Source organism: Acomys russatus, chromosome 26 (assembly GCF_903995435.1).
Source record: "Acomys russatus chromosome 26, mAcoRus1.1, whole genome shotgun sequence".
Lineage (NCBI taxonomy): Eukaryota > Metazoa > Chordata > Mammalia > Rodentia > Muridae > Acomys > Acomys russatus.
This window is the reverse complement of record NC_067162.1, coordinates 31511200-31535072: the sequence shown is the minus strand read 5'-3', so window position 1 is coordinate 31535072 and position 23873 is coordinate 31511200. Positions and strand designations below refer to the sequence as shown.

At 46.0% G+C, this 23873-nt stretch overlaps 3 protein-coding genes across 3 annotated transcripts in view; 2 read left to right on the top strand and 1 right to left on the bottom strand.

Annotated features, from left to right (window-relative positions):
- The window catches only part of Utp4 (UTP4 small subunit processome component), a 29703-nt gene extending 20044 nt beyond the window's left edge, over positions 1–9659 (bottom strand). The window contains exons 1-5 of the mRNA XM_051168897.1: positions 9569–9659; positions 8751–8911; positions 5398–5589; positions 3583–3667; positions 2037–2126 (exon numbers count right to left, since the gene is read on the bottom strand). Coding sequence (XP_051024854.1) covers positions 2037–2126; positions 3583–3667; positions 5398–5589; positions 8751–8909 — 526 coding nt within the window. The 5' untranslated portion in view covers positions 8910–8911; positions 9569–9659. The remainder of the gene's footprint in view (positions 1–2036; positions 2127–3582; positions 3668–5397; positions 5590–8750; positions 8912–9568) is intronic.
- Positions 9660–9692: 33 nt separating this feature from the next.
- Positions 9693–17692, top strand: Chtf8 (chromosome transmission fidelity factor 8). Its single transcript, XM_051168586.1, has 4 exons — positions 9693–9775; positions 16521–16576; positions 16841–16958; positions 17359–17692. The coding sequence occupies exons 2-4, from the start codon at positions 16554–16556 to the stop codon at positions 17581–17583; spliced, it is 366 nt and encodes a 121-aa protein (XP_051024543.1). The 5' UTR covers positions 9693–9775; positions 16521–16553; the 3' UTR covers positions 17584–17692.
- Derpc (DERPC proline and glycine rich nuclear protein) lies at positions 17580–19610 on the top strand. Its single transcript, XM_051168585.1, has one exon. The coding sequence runs from the start codon at positions 17580–17582 to the stop codon at positions 19188–19190; it is 1611 nt and encodes a 536-aa protein (XP_051024542.1). The 3' UTR covers positions 19191–19610.
- The last annotated feature ends 4263 nt before the right edge of the window (positions 19611–23873 follow it).

Sequence of the window (23873 nt, the reverse complement as noted above, 5' to 3'; positions counted from 1 at the left end):
CTGAATGGCACCTGAGTTTCTAAGAGGGAGAGAAGAATCCTAACCACACAGAACAAGCCTGAGAGATGGAGGGACACCAGTCCTCCTTCCTCACACGTGCACAGCATGGCCCAAGTGGCCAAGCCAGACCGCAAGAAGTCAAAACAAAGAAACTTACTTTTAAGGATATAGAAATGGCAGGAAAAGCAAACAAAACCACAAAAATACTCAGATGTGTTTTGTATCAATTTATATAACTGAAAGCATTTAAGGATGAAGTAGCAGAAATGCACGGAGAAGATGAATATTAAACAGGAAGTGACAGGAAGGAAAGTAACTTGCTATGCGAGCAATACACATAGGCCATGAGAACTCCTGACACTCATGGCAGAAGATAAAAAGAGAAGACTCAGGTATCGAAGTCAATAATGTGCAAAACTTAAAAACTGCAATACAGACTCATAAGCATGTTGTTTACGGCAGAGATAAACCCCAAGAGAACCAGCTAAGAGTTGAGGTGGCTTACTTTGGGGGGCGGGAAAAGGGATGGGGGGGAATCCCCCCTTTTTAAATTTTGGGTAAAAAAACATTAATTTAGGAGTTCTTTGGTTATAGGCATGTGTAACTAAGGACAAACAAAATAAACACACAGGTCAGACATTGAGGAAAAAGAAAAACAGAAAGACATGTCTGACTCATTTTGTCTGTATCTTTTTTTTTTTTTTTGGTTTTTCGAGACAGGGTTTTTCTGTGTAGCCTTGGCCATCCTGGACTCACTTTGTAGACCAGACTGGCCTCGAACTCACAGCAATCCGCCTGCCTCTGCCTCCCGAGTGCTGGGATTAAAGGCATGTGGCACCACACCGGCTTTGTCTGTATCTTATACATAGAAATAAGCTCACCTAACAAGTTAAAGACAAGCTTACACTGAAGAGGTCTAGTAGCCCAATTTTCCAGGCCAAGAAGAAGGGGGGGGGGGGGTCATTAGAGTTTGTTTGTTTGGAGACAGAGTTTCTCTATGCTATCTTGACTGTCCTGGACTCGCTTTGTAGACCAGGCTGGCCTCGAACTCACAGCGATCCATCTGCCTCCCGAGTGCTGGGATTAAAGGTGTGCGCCACCACACCCACCTAAAAGTCATTAGAGTAAAAGCTCCTGTCATATCTTATAAAGAAAGTACTACCAGACCCCACCAAGGAATGAAGATTCCCCCAAAACAGCAGTAGTAATTAAAAACAAAAATGAGGGGCTGGAGAGATGGCTCAGAGGTTAAGCACACTGACCACTCTTCCAGAGGTCCTGAGTTCAATTCCCAGCTCATAACCATCTATAATATGATCCGATGCCCTCTTCTGGCTATATACATACTAATAAATTGGTTGCAAGCGCAAAAAAAAAAAAAAAAACCAAAAAAACAAAACAAAACAAAAAACCTGAATCCCAGAACATGTGTAAAAGCCGGGCATGACCTCCTGCATGCCTGAAATGAACGTAAGCATGGAGGGGGCTGGAGACAGGAGGATCACTAGGACTAGCTTCCTCCCAGCTTATGTTAAAAAAATAAAAACCTTCCACCTCCAGATTCAGCAAAAGACTGTGCCTCAAAAAGAACAAGGAAGAGTAAGTAATAAAGGAGGGCAGCTCTCACTCTCTGGTCACCACTTACAGAGACACAGACACACAAATCACACAGAAACGCAGAGACAGAAAGCGCATACACACAGACACACAGACACACACACACACACACACACATAGACCAAACACATGGGAAAGAAGGGCAAAACTTGTGATGGACATGTGGAGATAATAATGGGGACGTAGGTCATCAGGGTCATTGAAAGAGTGACAAAGTCAAGGTCTTAGAAGCTGAGAAGTAGCTGGGCATGGTGGCACACGCATTTAATCCCCGAGACACAGAGGCAGAGGTGGATCTACAAAGCAAGTCCAGGACAGCTAAGGCTGTCTCCATACCCTGTCTCGAAAAAACAAAAAGAAACTGAGAAATATGAATCTGACAAAACCTGCACCCAAATGTACTAAACAGAAAAAGTTACCCGATTTGACATCAAACACGATAATGTAGTCTATGGAGCCAGCTGCAACCTGGGTACCGGCAGGGTGCCAGCAGAGACTCAGGATCCGACCTTAGGGGGGACAGAAAGTGACATTTAGATATATAGTGAAAACTAACTGAGCTCTCCTTCCACAGTTACCTACAGGGCTTCCTCATCCACCATGACTGATAAACTGTCTTGGTACCCACAGTGAAGTATCTGACAACTTGCTTTAATAATGTAGAAACAGTTGAGGATAATGTGTGACCTCCTAAGTTGTATCGCCCAGTGACCTCAGTCACGTCAGTTTGTGGAAGCATGCCTGATTACGTTCACTTGATGAGAACATTTAACATTACATTTCTCCGAACAGATCCTTGCTGCTAACCAACCATAATTGCTTGTTTTTTTTTTTTTTTTAGTGGTGGTGCTGAATAGTCTTTTGTCAACTTGGCAAAATTACCAAATCACACAGAGAACACAAAGCATGGTCACCACTCTCCAAAGCAGGCACAAACAAACTACTGCCCACTGCTGGGTCTTGTATTGTCTTTGGCTGTTTCTGGACCCAGAGACTATATTGCCTCCAAAGCCTCAAGTACTGTTGTGCTCTGTACTTTACAGAAATGGCTTGGAGCACCAGTAGTTGCTCAGGATACTCCTCATGACATTTCAACTGGCTCGTAGAGCTAAGAACCACAGCTAGCACAGCCTAGAGGTTGCACGCCTGGAATCACACCGGAGGCAGGGCTACCATGAGCTTAAGACCAACCAAGGCTACACAGTGAGAACCTGTATCACAAACACCAGAAGGGGAGAAATGTGCCAGGCATGGTGGCGCGCCTTTAATCCCAGCACTCGGGAGGTGGAGGCAGATGGATCGCTGTGGCTGTGAGTTCAAGGCCAGCCTCGAAAAACAAAACAAACAAACAAAACACCTCACTTAAAGAACCTCAACTGAAGAAATGTGCCAGCCAGACTGGCCTGTGAACAAATCCATGATACGCTTTCTTGTTCAGTGATTAGTGTGGAAGGGGCCCAGCCCTCAGACTGGTGCTCCGGGGTGCTGTAAGAAAGCAGGCTGAAGCAGGGCATGGTGGTGTGCCTTTAATCAGGAGGCAGAGGCAGGCAGATCAAGAGTTCAAGGTCAGCCTGGTCTACAAAGGGAGTCCAGGACAGTCAAGACCACAAAAGAAACCCTGTCTCAAGTCCCCTCTCCCTCCCAAAAGAAAGCAGGCTGAGCAAGCCAGTAAGCATCTTCGTCCAGCTATCAGCTCCTGTCTCCAGGTTGCTACCCCAACTAACTTTGACGATGTACTATACTGTGTGAACCTGAGAAACACTAGTTTTCTACTTTGAATTTCTGTATTTTTGCTTAGGCAAGTAATCACAACTATGCTACATAATGAGATTCTTTCTAGAACTTTCCTTGTACTCAGAAAAAACAAAGCATGACTACAGCCATAGGAAAATATCCTATTCCTAGTGGCACAAAAACATAACTTCTCGTTGAAGCTATTCATTACCCCACCAAAGCAACCCTTACTTTTTTGCCGATCAAAATTTCTTGCAAACTGGATTTTGTCTGGGGTGACCTCAAATAGTTTCACGGAGCCATCTTCACAACCAACCTATTTAGAGACAGGTAGAAAACAGACTAAATGAGCCTTTTATAGGACTAATATCACCATATACAAATATATACATTGTTTCTACCTGAAAAGCTATCACTTGCCCTAAAATCAAAACAAATCACAACAGCTTGTCAGAGGGGGAAGGGGGAAATTGATAGTATGCTCCTGTCCAACTTCATAGTCTAGTCAGAAAATAGGCCCAAAGAGTTCTACTCAGCGGCTGAATTTCTGCATATGACACAGATTAGAAGTAGGGCTTCACACACACCTGCCTGAAACCCATAGCCTAGATAAAAGAGCTAATGACCTTAAAAACAAACAAACAAACAAGTAAAGATTAAAAAGCTGGGCATAGTGGCATGCACGCCTCTAATCCCAGCATTCAGGGAGGCAGAGGCAGGCGAATCGCTGTGAGTTCAAGGACAGCCTGGTCTACAAAATGGGTCCAGAACAGCCAGGGATACAAGGAGAAACCCTATTTTGAAAAACAAAAACAAACACAAAACTCCAAAGACCTGCAGGGTAGGAGAGAATCAACTCACACATGTCTTTTCACTATCATCCGCACTCTACGGTATATGTGCCTCAAACACCATACACAAATAATGTAATTTTACACACACGATGTGAGTGCAATCGATTTACAGAGTTTTTTTTTTGTTGTTGTTGTTTTTCTTTTGGTTTTTCGAGACAGGGTTTCTCTGTGTAGCCTTGGCCATCCTGGACTCACTTTGTAGACCAGGCTGGCCTCGAACTCACAGCAATCTGCCTGCCTCTGCCTCCCGAGTGCTGGGATTAAAGGTGTGCGCCACCACGCCCGGCTGAATTTTTTTTTTTTTTTAAAAGATTTACTTATTTATTTATTATGTTCACAGTGTTCTGCCTGTAGGCCAGAAGAAGACACCAGATCTCATTATAGATGGTTGGGAGCCACCATGTGGTTGCTGGGAATTGAATTCAGGAACTTCGTAAAAGCAGCCAGTGTTCTCAACCTCTGAGCCATCTCTCCAGCCCTACAGAAAGATTTAACATCCCATATTTCTGAAACAAAAGTTACTATTAAAACATAGAGCAGGCTGGGTGGTGGTGGCACACGCCTTTAATCCCAGTGCTCCAGAGGCAGACGCTGGAGGATCCCTGTGAGTTTGAGGCCAGCCTGGTCTACAAAGTGAGTCCAGGACAGCCAAGGCTGCACAGAGAAACTCTGTCTCAAAAACAAAACAAAAACCATAAAGCTTATCAAAATAAAACAAAAAATTCTGTTAGTTCCAAATAAGTTTAAGAAATGCTAAAATGAATTAACCCTATCTTTTCATGAAAGAACAAACAAGGTGCAAGCTAATAGCATAAGGGGAAAGTGACCAGGGGTTTGCTATTTTTTAATCTATGTGAATTTGACTGTATATATGTATATGTACCACCTATGTGCAGTGCCCAGAGGCTACAAGAGGGTGTCAGATCCCTTGGAACTTTAGTAGCACTGTATTGAGCCTCCCTGTGGGTATGGCACTCAAACCCAGATCTTCTGGAAAGGAAGCAATGCTTTTAAATGCTGAGCCATCTCTCCAGCCCACCATCAGGGGTTTTAACCTCCAGGGCCAATTGCAATCTTATGTTTTATGATTCTTGGTACAAAGCTAAGCTTGGAGTTACTATGTGACATAATACAAACATGAGGAAGGCCATAAGCGTACTCTATTTTTAATTACCAATACTTGCTTACTGACCAAAAGTTGAGAGCCACTGGGGCTGGCGGTCATACTCCAAATAGGTCCTCCAAAGGCATCCAGAGCATACTTGATGTTCAGCGCCTGTAGGTCATACTCAAGAATCTCTCCATTGAGTCCAGCACTAAAGAGCCGCTGTCCTTCTGCCCAGCACAGGGCTTCGGTAGCCCGAGACTCATGACCTGGGAAAAACTACAGAAACATCGTGATTTCTCAACCTGTCATGAATTCAGAACTACAGAAACATCATAACTTCCCAACTTGCCATGAGTTCACCAATAACCAACATCTGAAAAGTATTTCCCCACAGTTAACTAGTTTGTCCCTATCAGCTTCAGATTCTAGTTACTTAAAATGACTATACTTAAGTTACATATTTAATTTTTTTCTCTTTTTAACTAAGACTAAGCTGGGCGTGGTGGAGCATGCCCTTAATCTCAGCACTCAGGAGGCAGAGGCAGGCGGATCTTCGTGAGTTGGAGGTCATCCTGGCCTACAAAGAGAGTCTAGGACAGCTAGGGCTATTATGCAGAGAAACTCTGTCCCAAACACAAACAAATAAACAAACAAACAAAAAAAACCAAACAAATACACAACCAACCAAGCAACCGAAACCCTGTGGGACTAACTTAGCAGGAGCTTTTCAGTTAAATCAAGATACTCAGGATTGATTGATTCATCCAGGTGTGGGGAGTTAGGACTAGAACCCCAGTACTCAGGAAGCAAAGGCAGGAAGATCATTTTAACCGTGAGGCCAGGGTGGGCTATGGTGAGCCCCCATGCATAAAAAAGCCTGGTTTAGGGGCTGGAGAGATGGCTCAGTGGGTAAGAGCACTGCCTGCTCTTCCAAAGATCCTGAGTTCAACTCCCAGCAACCACATGGTGGTTCACAACCATCTGTAATGTGATCTGATACCCTCTTCTGGCCTACAGGTATACATTCAGACAAAACATAATAATAAATAAATATTTTTTAAAAAGAAAAAATATTAAAAAAAAAAAAAAAGCCGAGCCAGGCGTGGTGGTACACGCCTTTAATCCTAGCACTCGGGAGGCAGAGGCAGCTTCAGATTTTAGTTACTTAAAATGACTATACTTAAGTTACACATTTAATTCTCTCTTATAAACTAAGACTAAGCTGGGCGTGGTGGAGCATGTCCTTAATCTCAGTGCTCAGGAGGCAGAGGCAGAGGCAGGCGGATCTTCGTGAGTTGGAGGTCAGCCTGGCCTACAAAGTGAGTCCAGGACAGCTAGGGCTATTATGCAGAGAAACGCTGTCTCAAAAAAAAAAAAAGTCTGCAATAGTGCGCTATACTATCCTAGACTTTCACAGTCACTGATCAAGTGCTCTAACCAAGAGCACCCTTCAGTCTTAGAAGCTCCATTCAAACTACATTCAGGCCTTTTTTTTCTTTTTTCTTAAAGAATTATTTATTATTATAGAGTATTCTGCCTGTATGTGTCTGCAGGCCAGAACACCAGATCTCATTATAGATGGTTATGAGCCACCATGTGCTTGTTAGGAATTGAACTCAGGATCTTTGGTGGTTTTTTTTTTTTTTTTTGAGACAGGGTTTCTCTGTATAACTCCCCTGACTGTCCTGGACTTGCTTTGTAGACTAGGCTGGCCTCAAACCCACAGAGATCTGCCTGTCTCTGCCTCAGAGTGCTGGGATTAAGATGTTTATTATATTTAGTTACTTAGTGTGTATGTACGCAATATATGTGCATACGGTCAGAGGACAACTGGCAGGAGTTGGTCTCTTCTTCCACCGTGTGGGTTGCAGAGATCAGACACAGGTCATAAGGCTTGGAAACAAGCACCTTTACCCACTGAGTCTTACTTCGCCAGAGGTTAGTAATTGTAACTGAGACATGGAGACAACAGAGACTGAATTAGTTAGCTGTTAAAAATACCCACCGGGGAATGACAGAAGGAAATAAGGGAGGGTAGGTAAGGAATGGAAGGACTGACTGAATATTAACCTAGCAGCAGCTTTGTACCAGATGAAAAGCCGGAGCACAGTTACAACCATGGCGGACGCAGTCCCCATCTTACAAAATCTGAAGTTCAGCAGTGAAAAGAGGCAGTAAGCAAACATACAAATTACACAAGTATAGTGGTTATAAATGACAAAAAGAAGCCACAGCACGCAACAAGTGCACACCCAGAAATCTTTGTCCTATTTCTAGCAGTGACCCTTTGTTGTGGGCAAGGACATTCAGTAAGTCGACCTATACCAGATCCTAAAGCCACCTGCCAATGGGGCTTCTCCCAGCTTTACTGTACAGGTCAGAAACTGGCTGTTTACAGATCTTTCTCCAGGAGTAAGAAGAGCTCTGACACTGTCTCCGTAGCAGTACTCGACACTACTCTTAGAAACATTTGCAGAGCACCTAAACTTCAAGTGCCAGGCTGCTGGGCACTGAAGACTCATCTGCCCATCATTTCTTTTTTGAACTGAGTTGCATGCTGTATCTGAAAAAAAATCAGTAACCAGTGTCCTTGGGGGGAAAGACTTTGGAGATGGAGAGATGGCTCAAAAATTTAGAATACTTGTTCTTTCAAAGGGTTCACAGCACCCAATGGTAGTTCAAAACCACCTTTTTGGGGTGGGGGCGTTCGAGACAGCGTTTCTCCGTTTAACAGCCCTGGCTGTCTTGGAACTCTCTTTGCAGACCAGGCTGGCCTCGAACTCAGTGCTGGGATTACAGGCGTGTTCCACCATGCCCAGCTGCATAACCGCTTCTAATTCCAGTTCGTGGGGGTTCTATTGCTCTCTCCTGACCACCACTGGGCCCCAGGCACACTCCAAGTACGCACACGCATGTAGGCAAAATACTCATGCATATAAAGTGAATGGGTCTTTATGTGCACCCAAAAGAGACATTTCATCTCATTAAAAATCTCCTCTACTCCCAAATACATAATCCAGTTTACATTCTTGGAGAAAGGTGAACTTGGGGGTGGGGTCTACTTGCTGTCATGTTACTAAAGTTTTCTGACATTACAGCAGTTGAAGATTTTCCACTGGCAACAGAAAGCATACTCAGGCCAAAATCACAATGAGCTAAAAAAGTTCCTCTCGTGTAGTAGCCAAAAAAGTCCAGCAAATTTCAGTCCTCAAGCTGCACACAGTGACACGCAATCCCTAGGTAGGATCTTTTAGAACAACTTTAGATAGATCATGCCCAATCAAGGGATCTCAGCTAAGCCACAGAAACTCTGTAGTCCTAACAATTTCACAGCAGGAAAGAGTCACTCGATGAAGACAGGCCATGTAAGTTGCAGAATTGAACTTAAGAAGAAAGTTAACATCGGGAGCGCCACACCAGGCTCCCCAAAGACTTACTTTCTCCTGAAAGTAGTTTGCTGACAAATTATAGATTTCCACCGTGCCATCTGTTCGAGAAACAGCCAATCTGTTTGACTGGTTATTATAAGCCACACAGCGGATGCCTGATGGAACATAATTAAAGAAACGGACGCGATGGACCTTAAATTCACCCATTCCTGGGGGGACAAAAAGAGTCATTGTTAAACATTAACTGGAGAATCTCCAACGATCTCTCGCTTAAACTCAGTTCTAATAATACTGCCGTGCCCGAGCAAGACTCAATCTCCAGAAACTCAACAGGGACGCTTCAGCAAACTAACCCCCATAGACCTACTCCATTCACCCATTTTTTCAATCTCTTGAAAGAAGAAGAGTCTGAAAATCGTTATTTCACCAAGAACTTCTCTCTTCAACTTATTTAGTACTAAGTTTGCAAATCATGGATGGACCCACTCTTAAGACAGTGACGTGAGGCTGATGGGGGAGGGGAAGCCCAGAGCACAAGTGGGCAGCGACAGGACTCGGTGGATTACCCCTGCCTGCCTGATCTGGCATCTACCAGGCTCACACCTACTGGGAGTGGAACTTGTTGGCCCCTCACTCGTCTACTCTCAAGGTTAGGGAGCCGCGGGCAGAGCGGGCAGGTTCTGAAGAGTGACTAAAGAGCGAGAGGTGTCCGACACCCCGGCTCTCTTCCAGGTCCACGGAGTAGCTTCCACTCCGTCTCAGAACCGGGAATCTGACAAGGTCTGCGATCCCCCCGACCCCGGGTGAGCTGCACCTCTTCCGAGCCCACTATTTCAGCCGGCCCGGGAGGCTCTCCCTGAACTCACCTACCGACCGGCACTCGCTAGCCGGGACCTCGCCTCTCTCCGCCCCGGCCCCACGTGCGCGCGCGCTCTCCAGCCCTGTCCCGGAAGTACTAGGCGGCGCGAGGCCGGAAGTGCGCAGGCAATGCTCGCGGCGGCGGCGACGGCGGCGGGAGGTTCGGTTGTCGCCCGTTGGCCGCGCGGCGCCGCGCTCGGCGGCCGCCATTGCAGGTTAGGCCGCGGGCGGGGGGTGCGGGAGGCTGCGGGGAATGAGACCAGAGGCGGGGACCGGGGCGAGAGCGCGGAGGGAGCGGCCAGCTAGGGAGCCGGGGCCGGGCGGGGCGCGCGGCTCCGGGAGAAGAATGGCGAGCGGAGGGGCGGGGAGCGGGCGGGGGAGGGGCGCATGCCGGGCTAGGGGAGCGTGAGGGCTGCGAGGGCCGCGAGGGCCGAGGCGGCCGAGGCTAAGCCCCTATGCGAGCCGGGGGAGCTTGGGCACGGGGAGCGGTGCAAGGACAGAAGGAAGGGAGCGAGCGAGCTGGGTGGAGTGGGAGAAGGGCGAAAAGGCTGGCGGAGCGCGGGCGGAGGAGGAAGCAGGGGGCGGCGCGGGCCGGATCCTCGAGGTACGTGCTGGGAAAGGGGCTGAGCCCCGGGTCGGGCGGCCTGCTGGAGTCGAGTGGACTTGGAACCCAGAAAGTAGCGGGAATGGCAAGCAGGAGGCTTAAATGGGGGGTTGGGGCGGAACTGACAGAAATGTGAGGCTTGTTCCAGGGGACATTTATTTTAAATCATGGTCGGGGGGGGGGGAGAGGAAGCTGCTTGGAGACATTATTTGAAGGGGTGGTGCTTTGTGGGTGAAGTGAATCGGAGAGTTGAGGAGGGTGGTGTCCTAGAGAACGGGTACTGGGAACAATTTTAGATAGCGTTGAGCAGAGAGGAAGGTATAGTTGAAAGAGGATTCTTAGGGAGGAGGGTGAGGGATTTGGAGACCCTTGGGAGCTGTGGAGGAAAGCGGGGATGGTTTCTTAGGGCGGTAGATGGAGGGTTAAATATCTTGGTAAAACGGTTCCAATAGTAGTCTGGGCTAGTTTGAAGGCAGTTGGAGAAACGGGGAAGAGGAATTCGAGAAAGTGGGTGGGGTTACAAGTAGAAAGAGTTTGTCTGGCTGAAATAGTGGGGAGGGGGGCTTCCAAGGGTGGAAGAGGTAGAAAATGGGAGAAGAATCCAGCAAAGAGGTGACCTCCTCCCCAACTGCCGCGCGGCCAGCAAGGGTTGGGAGGAGGAGGCTGTGATGCCAGGAAGAGGAAGAAAGGGTGAGATGGGGTGGCAGAGTAGCAGAAGATGGAGAATGCCGGAGTAACTCACACCAACCGAAGCCATCTTTTCTACCCATTGTCTACAAATAACAGTAATTGATTCCCTCCAATGGAGGAATCCTACCACGTGATGGGAACGTACCACGTGTATGCGTGGTATCTAAACACGTTTTGAAAACATTCTTCACGGTGAACAGTTTGGAAGCATTCATTTCCATCTCCCCTCCACAGCCCCTTTCTGGAGGGGAGCAAGTGTCTCTTGTAAAGTGGTTTAGGCTTAGTAACAACCCTGTCAAGAGAAAAAGTCTCCATAGAAATTAGTGTCAAACATCCCCTTGAGTGACACAACCACCACGACACTGGTAATAAAAATGATTTGTATTCAGTCATATATAAAACTTCCCGAGGTTGTTCATTTGGCAGGAAAGCACATAGAGAAATAGTTGTCATATTTAGAGAAAGGACCTCCAAGAGCTTAATCCCTGAAGCAGTTTGCTAACCCTGAGTATAGTGTTTGAACTGTTCTCCAGTAACGGGTGATTTTGATGACCTAATGAATGTTTTATGTAGGCTTTTTTGTCCATTTTAAAGATTGATTTAGGGCCGGGCGTGGTGGCCCACGCCTTTAATTCCAGCACTCGGGAGGCAGAGGGATCGCTGTGAGTTCGAGGCCAGCCTGGTCTACAAAGTGAGTCCAGGACAGCCAAGGCTACACTGAGAGACCCTGTCTCGAAAAACCAAAAAAGAAAAAGAGAAAAAAAATTGATTTAATTTTTACTTTAAAATGGCTAGGCAATTTAATCCTAATTTTTGTTTGTTTTTTGTTTTTTGTTTGTTTGTTTTTGGAGGCAGGGTTTCACCATGTAGCCTTGGCTGTCCTGGACTCACTATGTAGACCAGGCTGGCCTCAAACTCACAGCGATCCCCCTGCCTCTGCCTCTCGAGTGCTGGGATTAAAGGCGTGCCACCACGCCCAGCTTTAATCCTAATTTTTACAGAAATGAATTTTAAAATGTTTTTTAAAAATTAGAACAGATTCCCCTTTAAATTATCTAAAAAATACTGGTAGAGCTAGGTCTATCTTGTACATTGGTTCAATCCTCAGCTGCAAAAGCTAACAAAATGTTTAGATACATTATAATGGATTTTTTTTTTCTTTTGTGACAGGGTTTCTTTGTATATCCCTGGCTGTCCTGGAACTCCATTTATAGACCAGGCTGACATAATAGTCATGTATAAAACATTTAGTTTTAGAAAATTTTGTGTCATTAGGTCAAATTATTGAGTCACAATCCTTTGTTTTTCTATTTGTATGATTAGGTACATATACTTATTATGAGGGTCATTGGTTAGGCTGTTCTCTAAGACATCAGTAATCCTTTCATATGTAATGATTTAGAAAGCAGAGGATGAGAATTAAAGTGAACCATGGCCCAAAAAAAAAAAAAAAAAAAAAAAAAAAAAAAAGTCCCCAGTCCTGTGGCTTTTCCTCACTGAGGGCCAGAGGGTTTAGGTATCATTTTGAATCCTTAAGGTGGCATTGAATTTGACTTTTAGAGGTATCAAAAACCTAAACATAGGTAAGGTAATAGCTAGCCTATTGTTAACTCCTTTATGTATTAGCTTGGATTATTAGCTACTTTCAGAGCAAGGTACAAGGTTGCCTGCAGGTTGTGTAGGAGAATGAGACCAACTGCAAGGCAGCTGGAGCTCAGAGATGTTCTATATGAGGAGGGGCTGGTGAGAACCACAGAAGGACCATACTTTGGAGTGGTTAAAGGCCACATCTAACTTTACTATTTATTAGTCATGTGACCAGTTGCTTAGCCTTTAGCTGTTAAACCTGTTCCTTATCTGTAAAGGAGTGTGATGACCATGCCTCACTACAGCTGCTTGTCAGGATGAAATGAGGTAATCCAGTAAATGTTCCATAAATATAATTGGTGTGAGCTCTTTGTATTGTAACACTGTACTGCTTTGTAAACAAGCCACATCTTAGGCCAACCAAGAAATTGTGGTAGTCTCTTAGTGTTAGAATGAAGTGAGACTGAAGACGCATAAATTGATGCTATACAGAGAATTTTTTGTTGTAATATTTTTGTTTTTTGTTAACTACTGACAGAATTCGGCTTGTTACAGGTTAAGCTGCATTCAACGTTCACCCGAAAAGTGCTTCAGACATTGGAATATTTGCATAGGTTTAGCATATGAGCATCCCTGAGCTGATAGAACTGAAAAATACTGAAATTTGAGACCTGCACCCTAATACTGTGTTTTGATTTTTTCATATTTGGAAGCATTTCATGGTTTCAATTATAGGTGTTCTGCTTATACTATCCTTGGCCTCCATCTCTTGTTCGGCCTTTCTTTCCTCCTGTCTATTCACGAGGAGATAGGTACAGATTAAGATGATTGCTCTCATGTCCATCTTTGTTTTTAGAGACAGGGTCTTACTGTGTAGCTGGTAGGAACTCAGTCCTCCTGCTTCGGCCTAACAAGTGCTGGGCTTGCAGGCACACACCACCATATCTGGCCTTTCATGGCCTTTTAAATAAAACTGTATGCTAACTGTAATACATGGTCCTACTCCATCAGTTATGTCCTCAGATCAATACTTAATCTAGCCCTATAGACAGTTGTCTAGTAATCTCAAGGAGCAAGAAAAGGAGTACTAGAATTTAGATGCTACAGGAAATTTTAAGGCCTGAAAGTAGAATTTTCAAGTTTACTAAAGAGAATTTAAGCACTCCCCAATGTTTCTTACATGTAAATATACCCTCACATACACAAATGACATAAATACAATCATATTAATATGCAGGTACCTGTATGCTAGACTGACACAGAGCTGCTTTTTATATAAACGTAAACCTTCCAGTTAGAGTCAGTATAAGACAAATTTTACAGGATTGATGTGGCACAGCATCAGAATGGCCAGGCTGTGGGCCACAAAATTACTATTTTCCATCTGGCATTGTCAGATGTTTACCAGTATTAATAGAAATAAGTCGGGCAAGGCCTCCTGCATCTGTATATAAAGATGGATATTTTCGATTACAGCTGCATGGGTAGGTATGCAAGTGCCACCCTGGCTCAGAGGTCAGATGTCTGCTTTTCCTAGTCCATTGTGAATTCTTATTCTGATATGAGACTGTCCAGGAAGTAAAGAATGCACTGAAAATGCCTTGCATCCACGTTATCTCTAACCTATCTCATTCCTGTGGATAAAAACACACGAAGATAGAAATTAGGTTTCAGGAGGTGTATTTAGTAGGTGTGTATGCTGTATGTCTGCATGTGTATATGGAGCACAACATTAGACGTGAGTCCTTGCCTTCTGTCTTGAGTCTTGGGTGTTCCCACTGCACACCTTTAAGCTTTCAAGGATTCTCTTTTGCCTTGCGTCATAAGGCCACTGCAGGTGCAGGTGCTAACCCTGTATGCTTAGTGTTTTCATGGGTGCTGGAGATTGGAACTCAGGTGGCGTTCATACTTGCATTACTGAACCATCTCCCCAGACCCAGGAAGAAGGTTTTTCTCTTCTTTCCTGTGCTTAGAATATCATATGTGACTTGCCCATTGCTTTCCTTAGAGCACTTTATTTTGTTGCAGCATATACTCACCCTATCCCAACTACATCATCAGTCAAAAAAAGCGTAATGGAAAGAACTTGGTCTGTGCAGCCTTTCACAGCCTGGGCATTGCATACTTTATGAATTATAGTAAAAATTAGACTGTCAAAATGCTGAATTGCTTCACAATCTAAAAAAATGAGCTGTTCTCAGTAGGACGGGTCTAAAGGGTCTTGCATGTGTACTGTTTAGTCGGCACACTAATTTAGAGTCACAATGCAGGAGTTGGCCCTCGTCATTCAGCGACCCGTGCGTCGTCATGCAGTAGCTTTTCGCTTTACAAGCCGGGGCCTGAACTTCAGCCTTCTGAACTTGGATTCTTTCACTTTAGAAGTGCTTTGGAAGCAGGGCCTGGTGCTGCGTATCTTTAATCCAGTATTCAGGAGATTGAAACAGAAGGATTTCAAGTTCAAAGATGGACCTTGACTCAAAAAACTACTCAGAATAGGTTCTTTGAATAGTCTTGTTACATATACAAAGATCTTTGCCTTCAAAGCCTTTTCTTAGTGGGTCCACGACCTGTTTGGGTACAGAGGCCTAATGTATTCGAAGTTCTAGGCTTGGTGCTCTTGCTGTTGTGAACAGTACTTGCCACTGGCTGCCTAGTTTCTTGATTCCTTTTTGTTCTTGGTGGCACTTGGTCCCTTCCTTTGGGAAGGGAAAATTAAGTAACTAGATGGCCCAGTTTCCTGTCTTGGCTTTACTATCTGTACTCTAGTTGAGTGTGTACCATATATGAATACGTGATTTTTATGTGTATATGACCCAGTAGCCTTACCTGCAATAATAAGCAATAAGTGCTTATTATCTGAGTTGCCATGTGGGTTGAGATACCATGTACACATGTGCATAGTAAAGAACCAGATATATTAACTGCAGACCCAGTGTGTTTGGTGCTCTGGAGAGAGGTTCTGTCATAATATACTCCTACTGGAGGTCCACAGTGACAATAGCCCGTGAAGACGCCTGTTGCATGGCATGCTGTAGTCCTACTTCTGTGGAGGATAAGGTAGGAGTATACCATACTGAGTCCCAGGCCAGCCTTGGTTGTGTTGCAAGACCTTGGCTTAAACAGGAAAAAAACCAAACAAACCAAAAAACAGAAGAAAAAAAATCCTGATTAGTAATTTGCTGAGTTTGAGTACAGTATAAAACCTGTTTACTTTTTATGCCACGGATGGTAACACTCTGTATATCGTCTTACTCAAAAGACAACCAGAAACTCTGGTTTTGGTCCCCCAACCCAATCTTAGCCTGCCTCTCTCTCAATGAATGGCAGACATAAGGGCAATTGAAGCCAGATAGCTTCATGCTTTTACGGTTTTCCAAGTTGCCACCTGGTGGCGCTGTTGTGTAATGTGAAAGTACAGGAATTTCACCAACCACCATCGCCACACCCCACACATCTAAGTTAAAGGTGATCAGTGTAGTTGAGCTTACTACCAGAAATCAGCTTACTACCAGAGGTGGTGGCACATGCCTTTAAGCATACAACTCATTAGGCAGAGACAGAGGCAAATGGATCTCTGAGTTTGAGGCCAGTCTGGTCTACATAGTTCCAGAACAGCCAGTTACATAGTGAAACCCTGTCTCAAAAACAAAAAACAAAACAAAACAAAAAAGGAAGAAAAAGAAAGAAAGAGAAACCAGCTTATCACTGTTCCAAGGATTGCCATTAATAGCTGTAATCTTTAAATTCAGAATCAGCAAGAAAGCCTAGCCCTTTTGACATTGCTAGGGCAATAGAGTAACAGGTCTAAAAGCACTTAGAATTCTAAGTACATGCCACACATGGCACTGAGAATCTAAAACTCAGTTGGTAGAATGTTGGCCTAGCGTGTGTGAAGCCCTGGGTTGGGTCCCTAGCAACAGGTAAGCTGGAGGTGGAGGCAGAAGAATTGGGAAATCAAGGTCATCCTCAGCTACATAGGGATTCAAGGGCAGCCTGGGCTAGAGATCCTGTCTTAAAGTTAAGGGATAAATATTAGCTGTAATTATTGCTGTCCTAAAAGGTGTTTTCATTTTTTCTAGTTTTTCCGTTGCCTTTTTAAAGAAGGAAGGCTCATGGTGCAAATTGTCATTTCCAGGTGAGTACATTTTAAGATTTGACTCAGCGTAAATGTCCAGGGCTATGCTGGTCTCACACTCTCCTGGAAGACTCAGGGTTCTCAGGTACCTCTCACATAAGTATTCTCCTAAGATCTCTGTTTCAGTTCCCAGAACTGCCCAGTTTCCTAACCACTTGTATTCAGCCAAGAGTTCCCTTGGGCCTCTAGTGGTGGTGTAGGTATAGGACACTACTCATCCTTCACCGCTCAAAAATATTGTAACCGCCAGCCCTTTGCTTGCAGTACGGGGGCTGGAGGCCTGGCAGAATGGGTGCTGATGGAGCTACAGGGGGAGATCGAGGCTCGCTACAGCACTGGATTAGCTGGAAACCTCCTGGGAGACCTACATTACACCACTGAGGTGAGGGGGCTTTTCTTTCCCTGCCTTAAGCCTCAGTAAAGCAAGCTACACCAAGGTGGTGCTCCCAGGACCTAGCGTGAGGACTGTCCTCAGGTTTGTTGTGTGAGGCTTAGCCAGTCTGCAGTACTGTTTGCTTGCTGTCCCCCCAACTTCTACAATAGCAGGGAAATGGAGCCTTGGGGAATCTGTAAGGGTCCTATAAGTAGAAATGCTCCTCACGTGGGGCTAGAAAGAATAAAAAGGGCACAAGGGTGGATTGCCCAATGTGGTGTTTTAACAGTGATGGAGCCAGACCGGGGACTGGAGGTGCCAGCATTGCTGCCAAGAGCAGCTTTAAAAGGCACCTGAGAGGAATGGCCTTGCCCTCATCCTCAGGCATCTCCTTCTTGTTCTGCCAAAGGGAATCCCTGTGCTGATCGTGGGGCATCATATCCTGTATGGGAAGATCATCCACCTGGAGAAACCTTTCGCAGTCCTTGTCAAACACACTCCTGGCGAGCAGGACTGTGACGAGCTTGGTCGAGAGACTGGCACCCGGTACTTGGTGACAGCACTCATCAAGAACAAGATCCTTTTCAAAACTCGCCCCAAGCCTATTATCACCAACGTCCCCAAGAAAGTATGAAAGAACCCCGGATTTTCCCTAGAGAGCGGCCAACTCCTTGGACTCGTGCTCCATTGCCACCTCGAGGACGGCTAGACGGCTCCCTGGGACCACAGGGAGGGCCTGTCATGAGCACAGGCCACCCAATGGGTGTGAACTCAGATCCTTTTCTTATGGCAGCAGGTTCTCTTGGTGGAAACCTGGCTCCATTTCCGAGGAATCCAGCTCCTTTTCCAAGTACATCAGGCTCATTGGGATCGAATCCAGCACATTTTCCTGCTGGTGCTCGTGACCCAAGCATGGCTTCTTTTCCAAGAGGGATGAATCCCACTGGCACAGGTGCAGTTTCCTTCCCAAGGCCAGGTGGCCTTTTGGGACCAGGACCAGGTTTAAACCCTAGAACAGGGACTCTTCCAGGCCCAGGGCCTATGTCTAACCCCAGATTAGGAGGGCTTCCTGGTCCTGGTCCTATGGCCAACCCAAGGGCAGGTGGACTTCTAGGAGCCAGTCCTGACCCTAGAGGTGGTGGCCCCATGGGCCCTGGATGTGGACCCAACCTGAGAGCAGGTGTTTTGTCCTCTGGAACTGGTCCTCCCAATCCTAGGCCAGTTGGCCTGGGCCCTGGACCAAGTCCTAATATGAGGTCAAGCTTTTTAGGTACAAACCCGGCTCCTAGATCGGGTATGTTTCCAGGCTCAGGCCTGGGGCCCAACCCACGAGCATGTGGCTTAGGTCCAGGCCTTGGGCCCAACCCAAGAGCTAGTGGCCTAGGCCCAGGCCCAAATCTGGATACCAGAGCAGGTGGCCTCTTGGGTACAGGATCTGGTCTTAATTTAAGAATGGCTGGACCTCAAGGCTTAGATCTTGCCCCCATTCTAAGGGCAGCAGGTCTTTTAGGAGCAAATTCAGCTGCTTTTTCACAGGCTTCTGGAAACATGGGCACAAATCCACCCACCATGACAAGAGTACCTGGCCCCATAGGCCCAAACACAGGTCCTAGCTCCCGAGGCATTGGCCTTCCAGGGCCAAATCCCTCTTCCATGTCAAGGGCTCCTGGTCCCATGGGCCCTAATTCAGCTCATTTTTCAAGGCCAGGTGGCCCCATGGGGGTAAATGCTGGAGCCTTCCCAAGAGGGTCAGGATCAGGAGGACTGAACCCAACTGCCTTCTCTCAGTCTTCTGGCACATTGGCCTCAAATCCAGGTACCTTTCAGAGGTCTGCTGGCCTCCAGGGCTCAAATCCAGCAATTTTCCCAAGAGCCTCTGGGCCACTAGGCCCCAACCCAGCTAACTTCCCAAGGGCCACCGGCTTGCAGGGTCCAAGTCCAGCCGCCTTCCCGAGGTCTGCTGGTCCATTAGGCCCTGGTCAAGTTGCTTTCCCCAGGTCAGCTGCTGGGCACCTGGGTTCTTCTCCAGCAGGCCCTATGAGTATCAACCCCGCTTTTGCAAGGCCAACAGGGACCCTGGGTCTTAACCCAGCTTCTTTTCCAAGGATGAATGGCCCTATAACCAAGACTTTGGTCCCATTTCCTAGGGTAGGCAGCCTTCCTGGCTCAAATCCAGCTGCTTTCCCCAGACCAGGGGGTCCAATGGCTGCAATGTACCCAAATGGAATGCTACCCCCTTAAATGCCATTTTTCTTCCAGGGCCACTTTGTTTTTCAAGCACCGTGGTTCTGGGCTAGGGCTGTCTCTTAGATAAAAGAGTAGATATGGAGCTACAGTCTGAAGAACATAGCTGGGGCTCAAGTTCAAAAGAGCCTTCTTTTTCCTCTGCTTTTTTCTGGACTGAAGGCAAAATGTTATTTGTGAGACACGGACTATGGCAGATAGGGATGATCCTGGCCTCAAGAAAAAAGGATCTCTGGCCTTCTGGAAGCCTGCTGTGCTTTTCTCCCACGGCTTTCTGCCCCTTGTTTCTTACTAGTTTCTTGAATTGTTCTCCTGGACTCTTCCTCAGGGATATGTTGGCCTGCAGGTCCTAATTCCCCCGCTTACCACTGGAGAGTGGGCTCACTTGCTGTCTAGTGATGCTGCACTGGTGAGCGCTTCAGGAACTCTGACCTGGGTGTGTTCTACTGCCAGACCTTCCCTGGGGGCTTGAACACAGAATGGAAGGTGGGCACCCACAGACCCACCACCCGTTTCTGCTTGACGGGGCCTGCAGCTGCTTTCTCCTGGGACTTAGAGGTGGCCAGAGTTAAGGTTGCTTCGATCATCCAGCTCCCTCTCCACTGGTACTCCCAATCAAAGAACCTCAAAACTTAAACTGATATGGACGGGATTTGGGGGATTAGGGTGGGGGTGGAGGGATGAAAGGGAGAATCACTGTGCTTTGTTCAGCCTGATGTGAAGGATGGTTGGTGTTTTTCCTGCATTGTATCTTTTCTTACTGTTTCTTTAATAAATGGGATGAGAGGGCTGTTGTCATTCCATTCTGTTCTCTGTTCCACAGCAGGTAAATTTACTCTCTGCTTGTCTTTGTTTTGGTTTTGACAACACTCTGTATCACCTGCCATTCAGTATGCTTGCATTTGAGGGAACAAGCTTTGGTTAGTCTTCACTCGTTCTTGTGTTTCTAGGTTGTAGAATACTTTGAAGACTGTGAGACTTGCTTATACAATAGAAAGCAAGTCATCCTGCATGTGCAGTGTCAGGGTGGCCTAAGCAGCTTAGTTTCCCAAACTGAGGACATTGTGACACCCTGCCCTACTTTTGAAATTTTTTTCAATCAACATTTAAAATTTTTGAGTCATGTGTGTACATTCATACTGGTGATGTCACATATGGAAGTTAGACAATTGGGGGTGGGACAGTGGTCTTTTTCTACCACATGGATCCCAAGGATTGAACTCGGGTCGTCGTGAGGCTTGGTAGTTGGTCCCTTGTCCTCCTGGGCCATCTTGCTAGCCTCTTATTCTGCTTTTGAATTACACTGATACCATTTCTACCCCTAGTCATTTTTAAACTAAAGAACTAGGTTTCATAAGTCCAAGAGGACATAGTTCTAAGGTCCCAGCTGTTTTGTTTTAGATCTGAACTTTACCTCCAATAGTCATGTGTTGAAGGCTTGGTCCCCTGTGCAGCTCTCTGGTCCAGGTGGCTCTTGAACATCAGTGGAGAAGCAGCTCTGTTGGTGGAGTCATGCTTTAAGAGGCTTAATTGGGAAATGGTGCAGACTTTGGGAGGCAAAGCACACCTAAAGAGTTAGTTACTGAGGCCATGGACTTGACTGGTATATTTTGTCCCTGGCTTCCTCTCGCTCTCTGCTTCCCTGCAGCTTCTAGGTGAGTAGCTTTGCTTAAGCACCAGCTCCCGTCTATGATATTCTGCCTCACCATGTGCCCAGCTATGGAGTCAATTGATAGGAGACCAAAAATGTGAGCTATAATGAACCTTCCTCCTTAAAGCTTACTTTGGTACTTTGTCATAGCAATGGACACACCAGCAGTATGTAAGAATTTTTATTTTGATAAGTCCAATAAAAATTTCTTGACCTAAAAACAATAAAAAAGCCAATCTAATAAGGACAATGAAAATGACAATGCCAGAAGCAGTCGTTCATGGTTGCCAGCAACAGGATGGTGGCTACCTTGTCACCTGAAATTATTTGCATTTTGTGTTGTCAGGGCTTGGTGGCAGCCCAGTGGGGCCAACTTAGCACTAGGGGGTTATCAATCTCCTCTGAGAGACAGGTAACAAGGACCACTGGTCGCTGACACAGCGGCACCATCAAGCTGTGTCAGCAACATTAGTACAAAGAACAGCACCAGAATGGCACCTGTAGTGAACAGAGGTGGAGTTGGGTCAGGGGGATGGAAACTTGGGTCCTTAATGGCACTGCACAGTACTCTGAGCAGTGGAGAAGCTAGAAAGTGAGATGGCCACTGGGACCCATTGGCTCAGGATATGCCCTTACTCAGCACTGAAACTCTTGAAGGTCAGTGTTAATAAAGAGGGGCTTACAACAACAGCCAGTACCAACCTCCATGGCCTTTGGAAAAGAGCTACAAGGAAGGCACTCCTGAGCCAGGAGTTGGGGGAGAATGACCCCTGCCTTGGGAACAACACAGCTGGATAGTGAGGAGCTACAGAAGGACTTGACAGAAGAGGACCAAGCTGTTGGATGAGGTGGACTAGGAGTTAGGCATCAGCACACTTGTGGAGTAGTTTGGATAGAGGAGTGTACGGTGCCTGAGACCTGTAGGACCTCACTGAGGAAGGCGCCATTAAATCCCTTTTTGTTTGCTTTTTGAGACAGGGTTTCTCTGTGTAGCCTTGGCTGTCCTGGACTAAATTTGTAGACCAGGCTGGCCTCGAACTCACAGTGATCCGCCTGCCTCTGCCTCCCAAGTGCTGGGATTAGACGCCATTAATCCCAAGGAGACTGATCTTTAAGGACGAAAGGAGTCCTGCAAGAGAAGGATGTGCTATGGCTGAATGTGAAGCTGGTGGATAAAAAGTTGGCCAAGAATAATGTGGGGCTGTGGAGGTGCCCCTAACAGCTGCCTTAGGCAGACAGTCATGGCACAGCAAATCTTTGCTTTTTGCTAGCCAAATATGGGGAAGTCTAGAGGAACTGGCTTGACACTTCAATATTGAACTAGGTGATACTAGGTCAACCTACATTTACAAGTTCAGCAGGGCCTCAGCTCACCTCTACGTACCTCACACTCAAAGAGATGGTAACTTTTTTTTTTTTCGAGACAGGGTTTCTCTGTGTAGCCTTGGCCGTCCTGGACTCACTTTGTAGACCAGGCTGGCCTCGAACTCACAGCGATCCGCCTGCCTCTGCCTCCAGAGTGCTGGGATTAAAGGCGTGCGCCACCACGCCCGGCCAAGATGGTAACTTTTTAAGACAACTAAGCAGAAGGGGAAGAAAGTCCTTAAGGAGATAGTAGTGCTGGAAGATGACATTATAGCCTCTTAAGCATTAGACTCAAAAGGGGGACTTAGGTTTCATAATGATAAGCAATGTGGAGACGAGGTGGTCCTCGAGGAAGAGAAGCCAGTATCTTTAGCCTGTATCCCCACTAGATGATGCTGGAGTGGAGAACATGGACATCAGCAAGGTGGCTGACAGTGTTGGAGCTCTGCTGTCAGAGTCCCAGAGGAACAGAAGGACTAGGCAGAGCAGCTCGGGGTGGGGTGGGTGAGAGGACATTAGTTATGGCACCTGCAAATACTACAACTGTAAAACAGGGAGAAAGATTGTAAAACAGGAGAAGGATCATCTTGAGAAAAGGTCTGGTAGAGTTCTATTGTACTTTGTGGGGAATTCCCACCTATTACTTGTCTGGTAACCTGGACTTTGAGTCAAATAAGGACCACATCCTCAGTCAGAATACTTTCTAAATAAACCAGGGAAATTAGCTGGAACATGGTCAGCCTGCATAAGTAGCAACAAGAGTTCTTTCTCAACTTCCTCCATCACTCCTGGACAAGGAGCTTCTAAAAGGCTGGTCATAAGCTCCATTGCAGGACACTGCAGAACAGAACATGGCTCTAGCATGTAGTCACCCGTAGCCATGTACAACAGAAAGAGCAAGATGACCATGAAGTACAGAGAGCAAGACTGCCATGGCTTCATCTAAACATCAAGTTTTAAGTCTGATGTTGAAGTTCTATACATGAATGGGCTAGATAAGAAACTCAGAGGAGGTTTTCAGGCAGCCATGCTGCTTCTTCCATTTGAAGGGCATGGACAAGGTGAAGGTAGAGCAGTAGATAAAAAAGTTTATCTAAAACAGGTGGGCTCCAGCTGCATACCTCTGTGCACTGTGACTGGAGGCCAATGGCCTGTGCATTTGTGCTCAGGGCTGCATCAAAAGCATGATATGATCATTACCTCCAAGTAAAGCCACCTCCCTTCTGAATCCCTCCCATCCTTAATGTTAAAAAAAAGTCCCCTCCTTATCTTAAAAAACAGGTAAAAATAAATATGTTTACAAAGTATTGTAGAAATAATACAAAAGAGACTGAAATTGTCAATGAGGAAAAAACCAAAATGAATCTATTGTATAAAGGCTTTTCCCTCGCAAGAAACAGGGATACAGCTGTAGACTCAGTTTAGTTTTGCTGCTGAAAAACTTAGAAAATAAATTACAAAATCCAATCGAGGTCAAGTGTTGTAAGCTCAGTACTGTACCTGCGTCTTTAATCTGAGGAGAGTTGACCACAGTGCAAGGCAGAAGAGCTCATGGTAGGACAACCAGTTTTCATCTAGAGTCCATTGTCCCATACTAACCTTCAAGTAAAAGCTGAAGAAAAACAAGCCCTTAGTCAAGTGTGAGCACTGCGTTGACTGGCTGG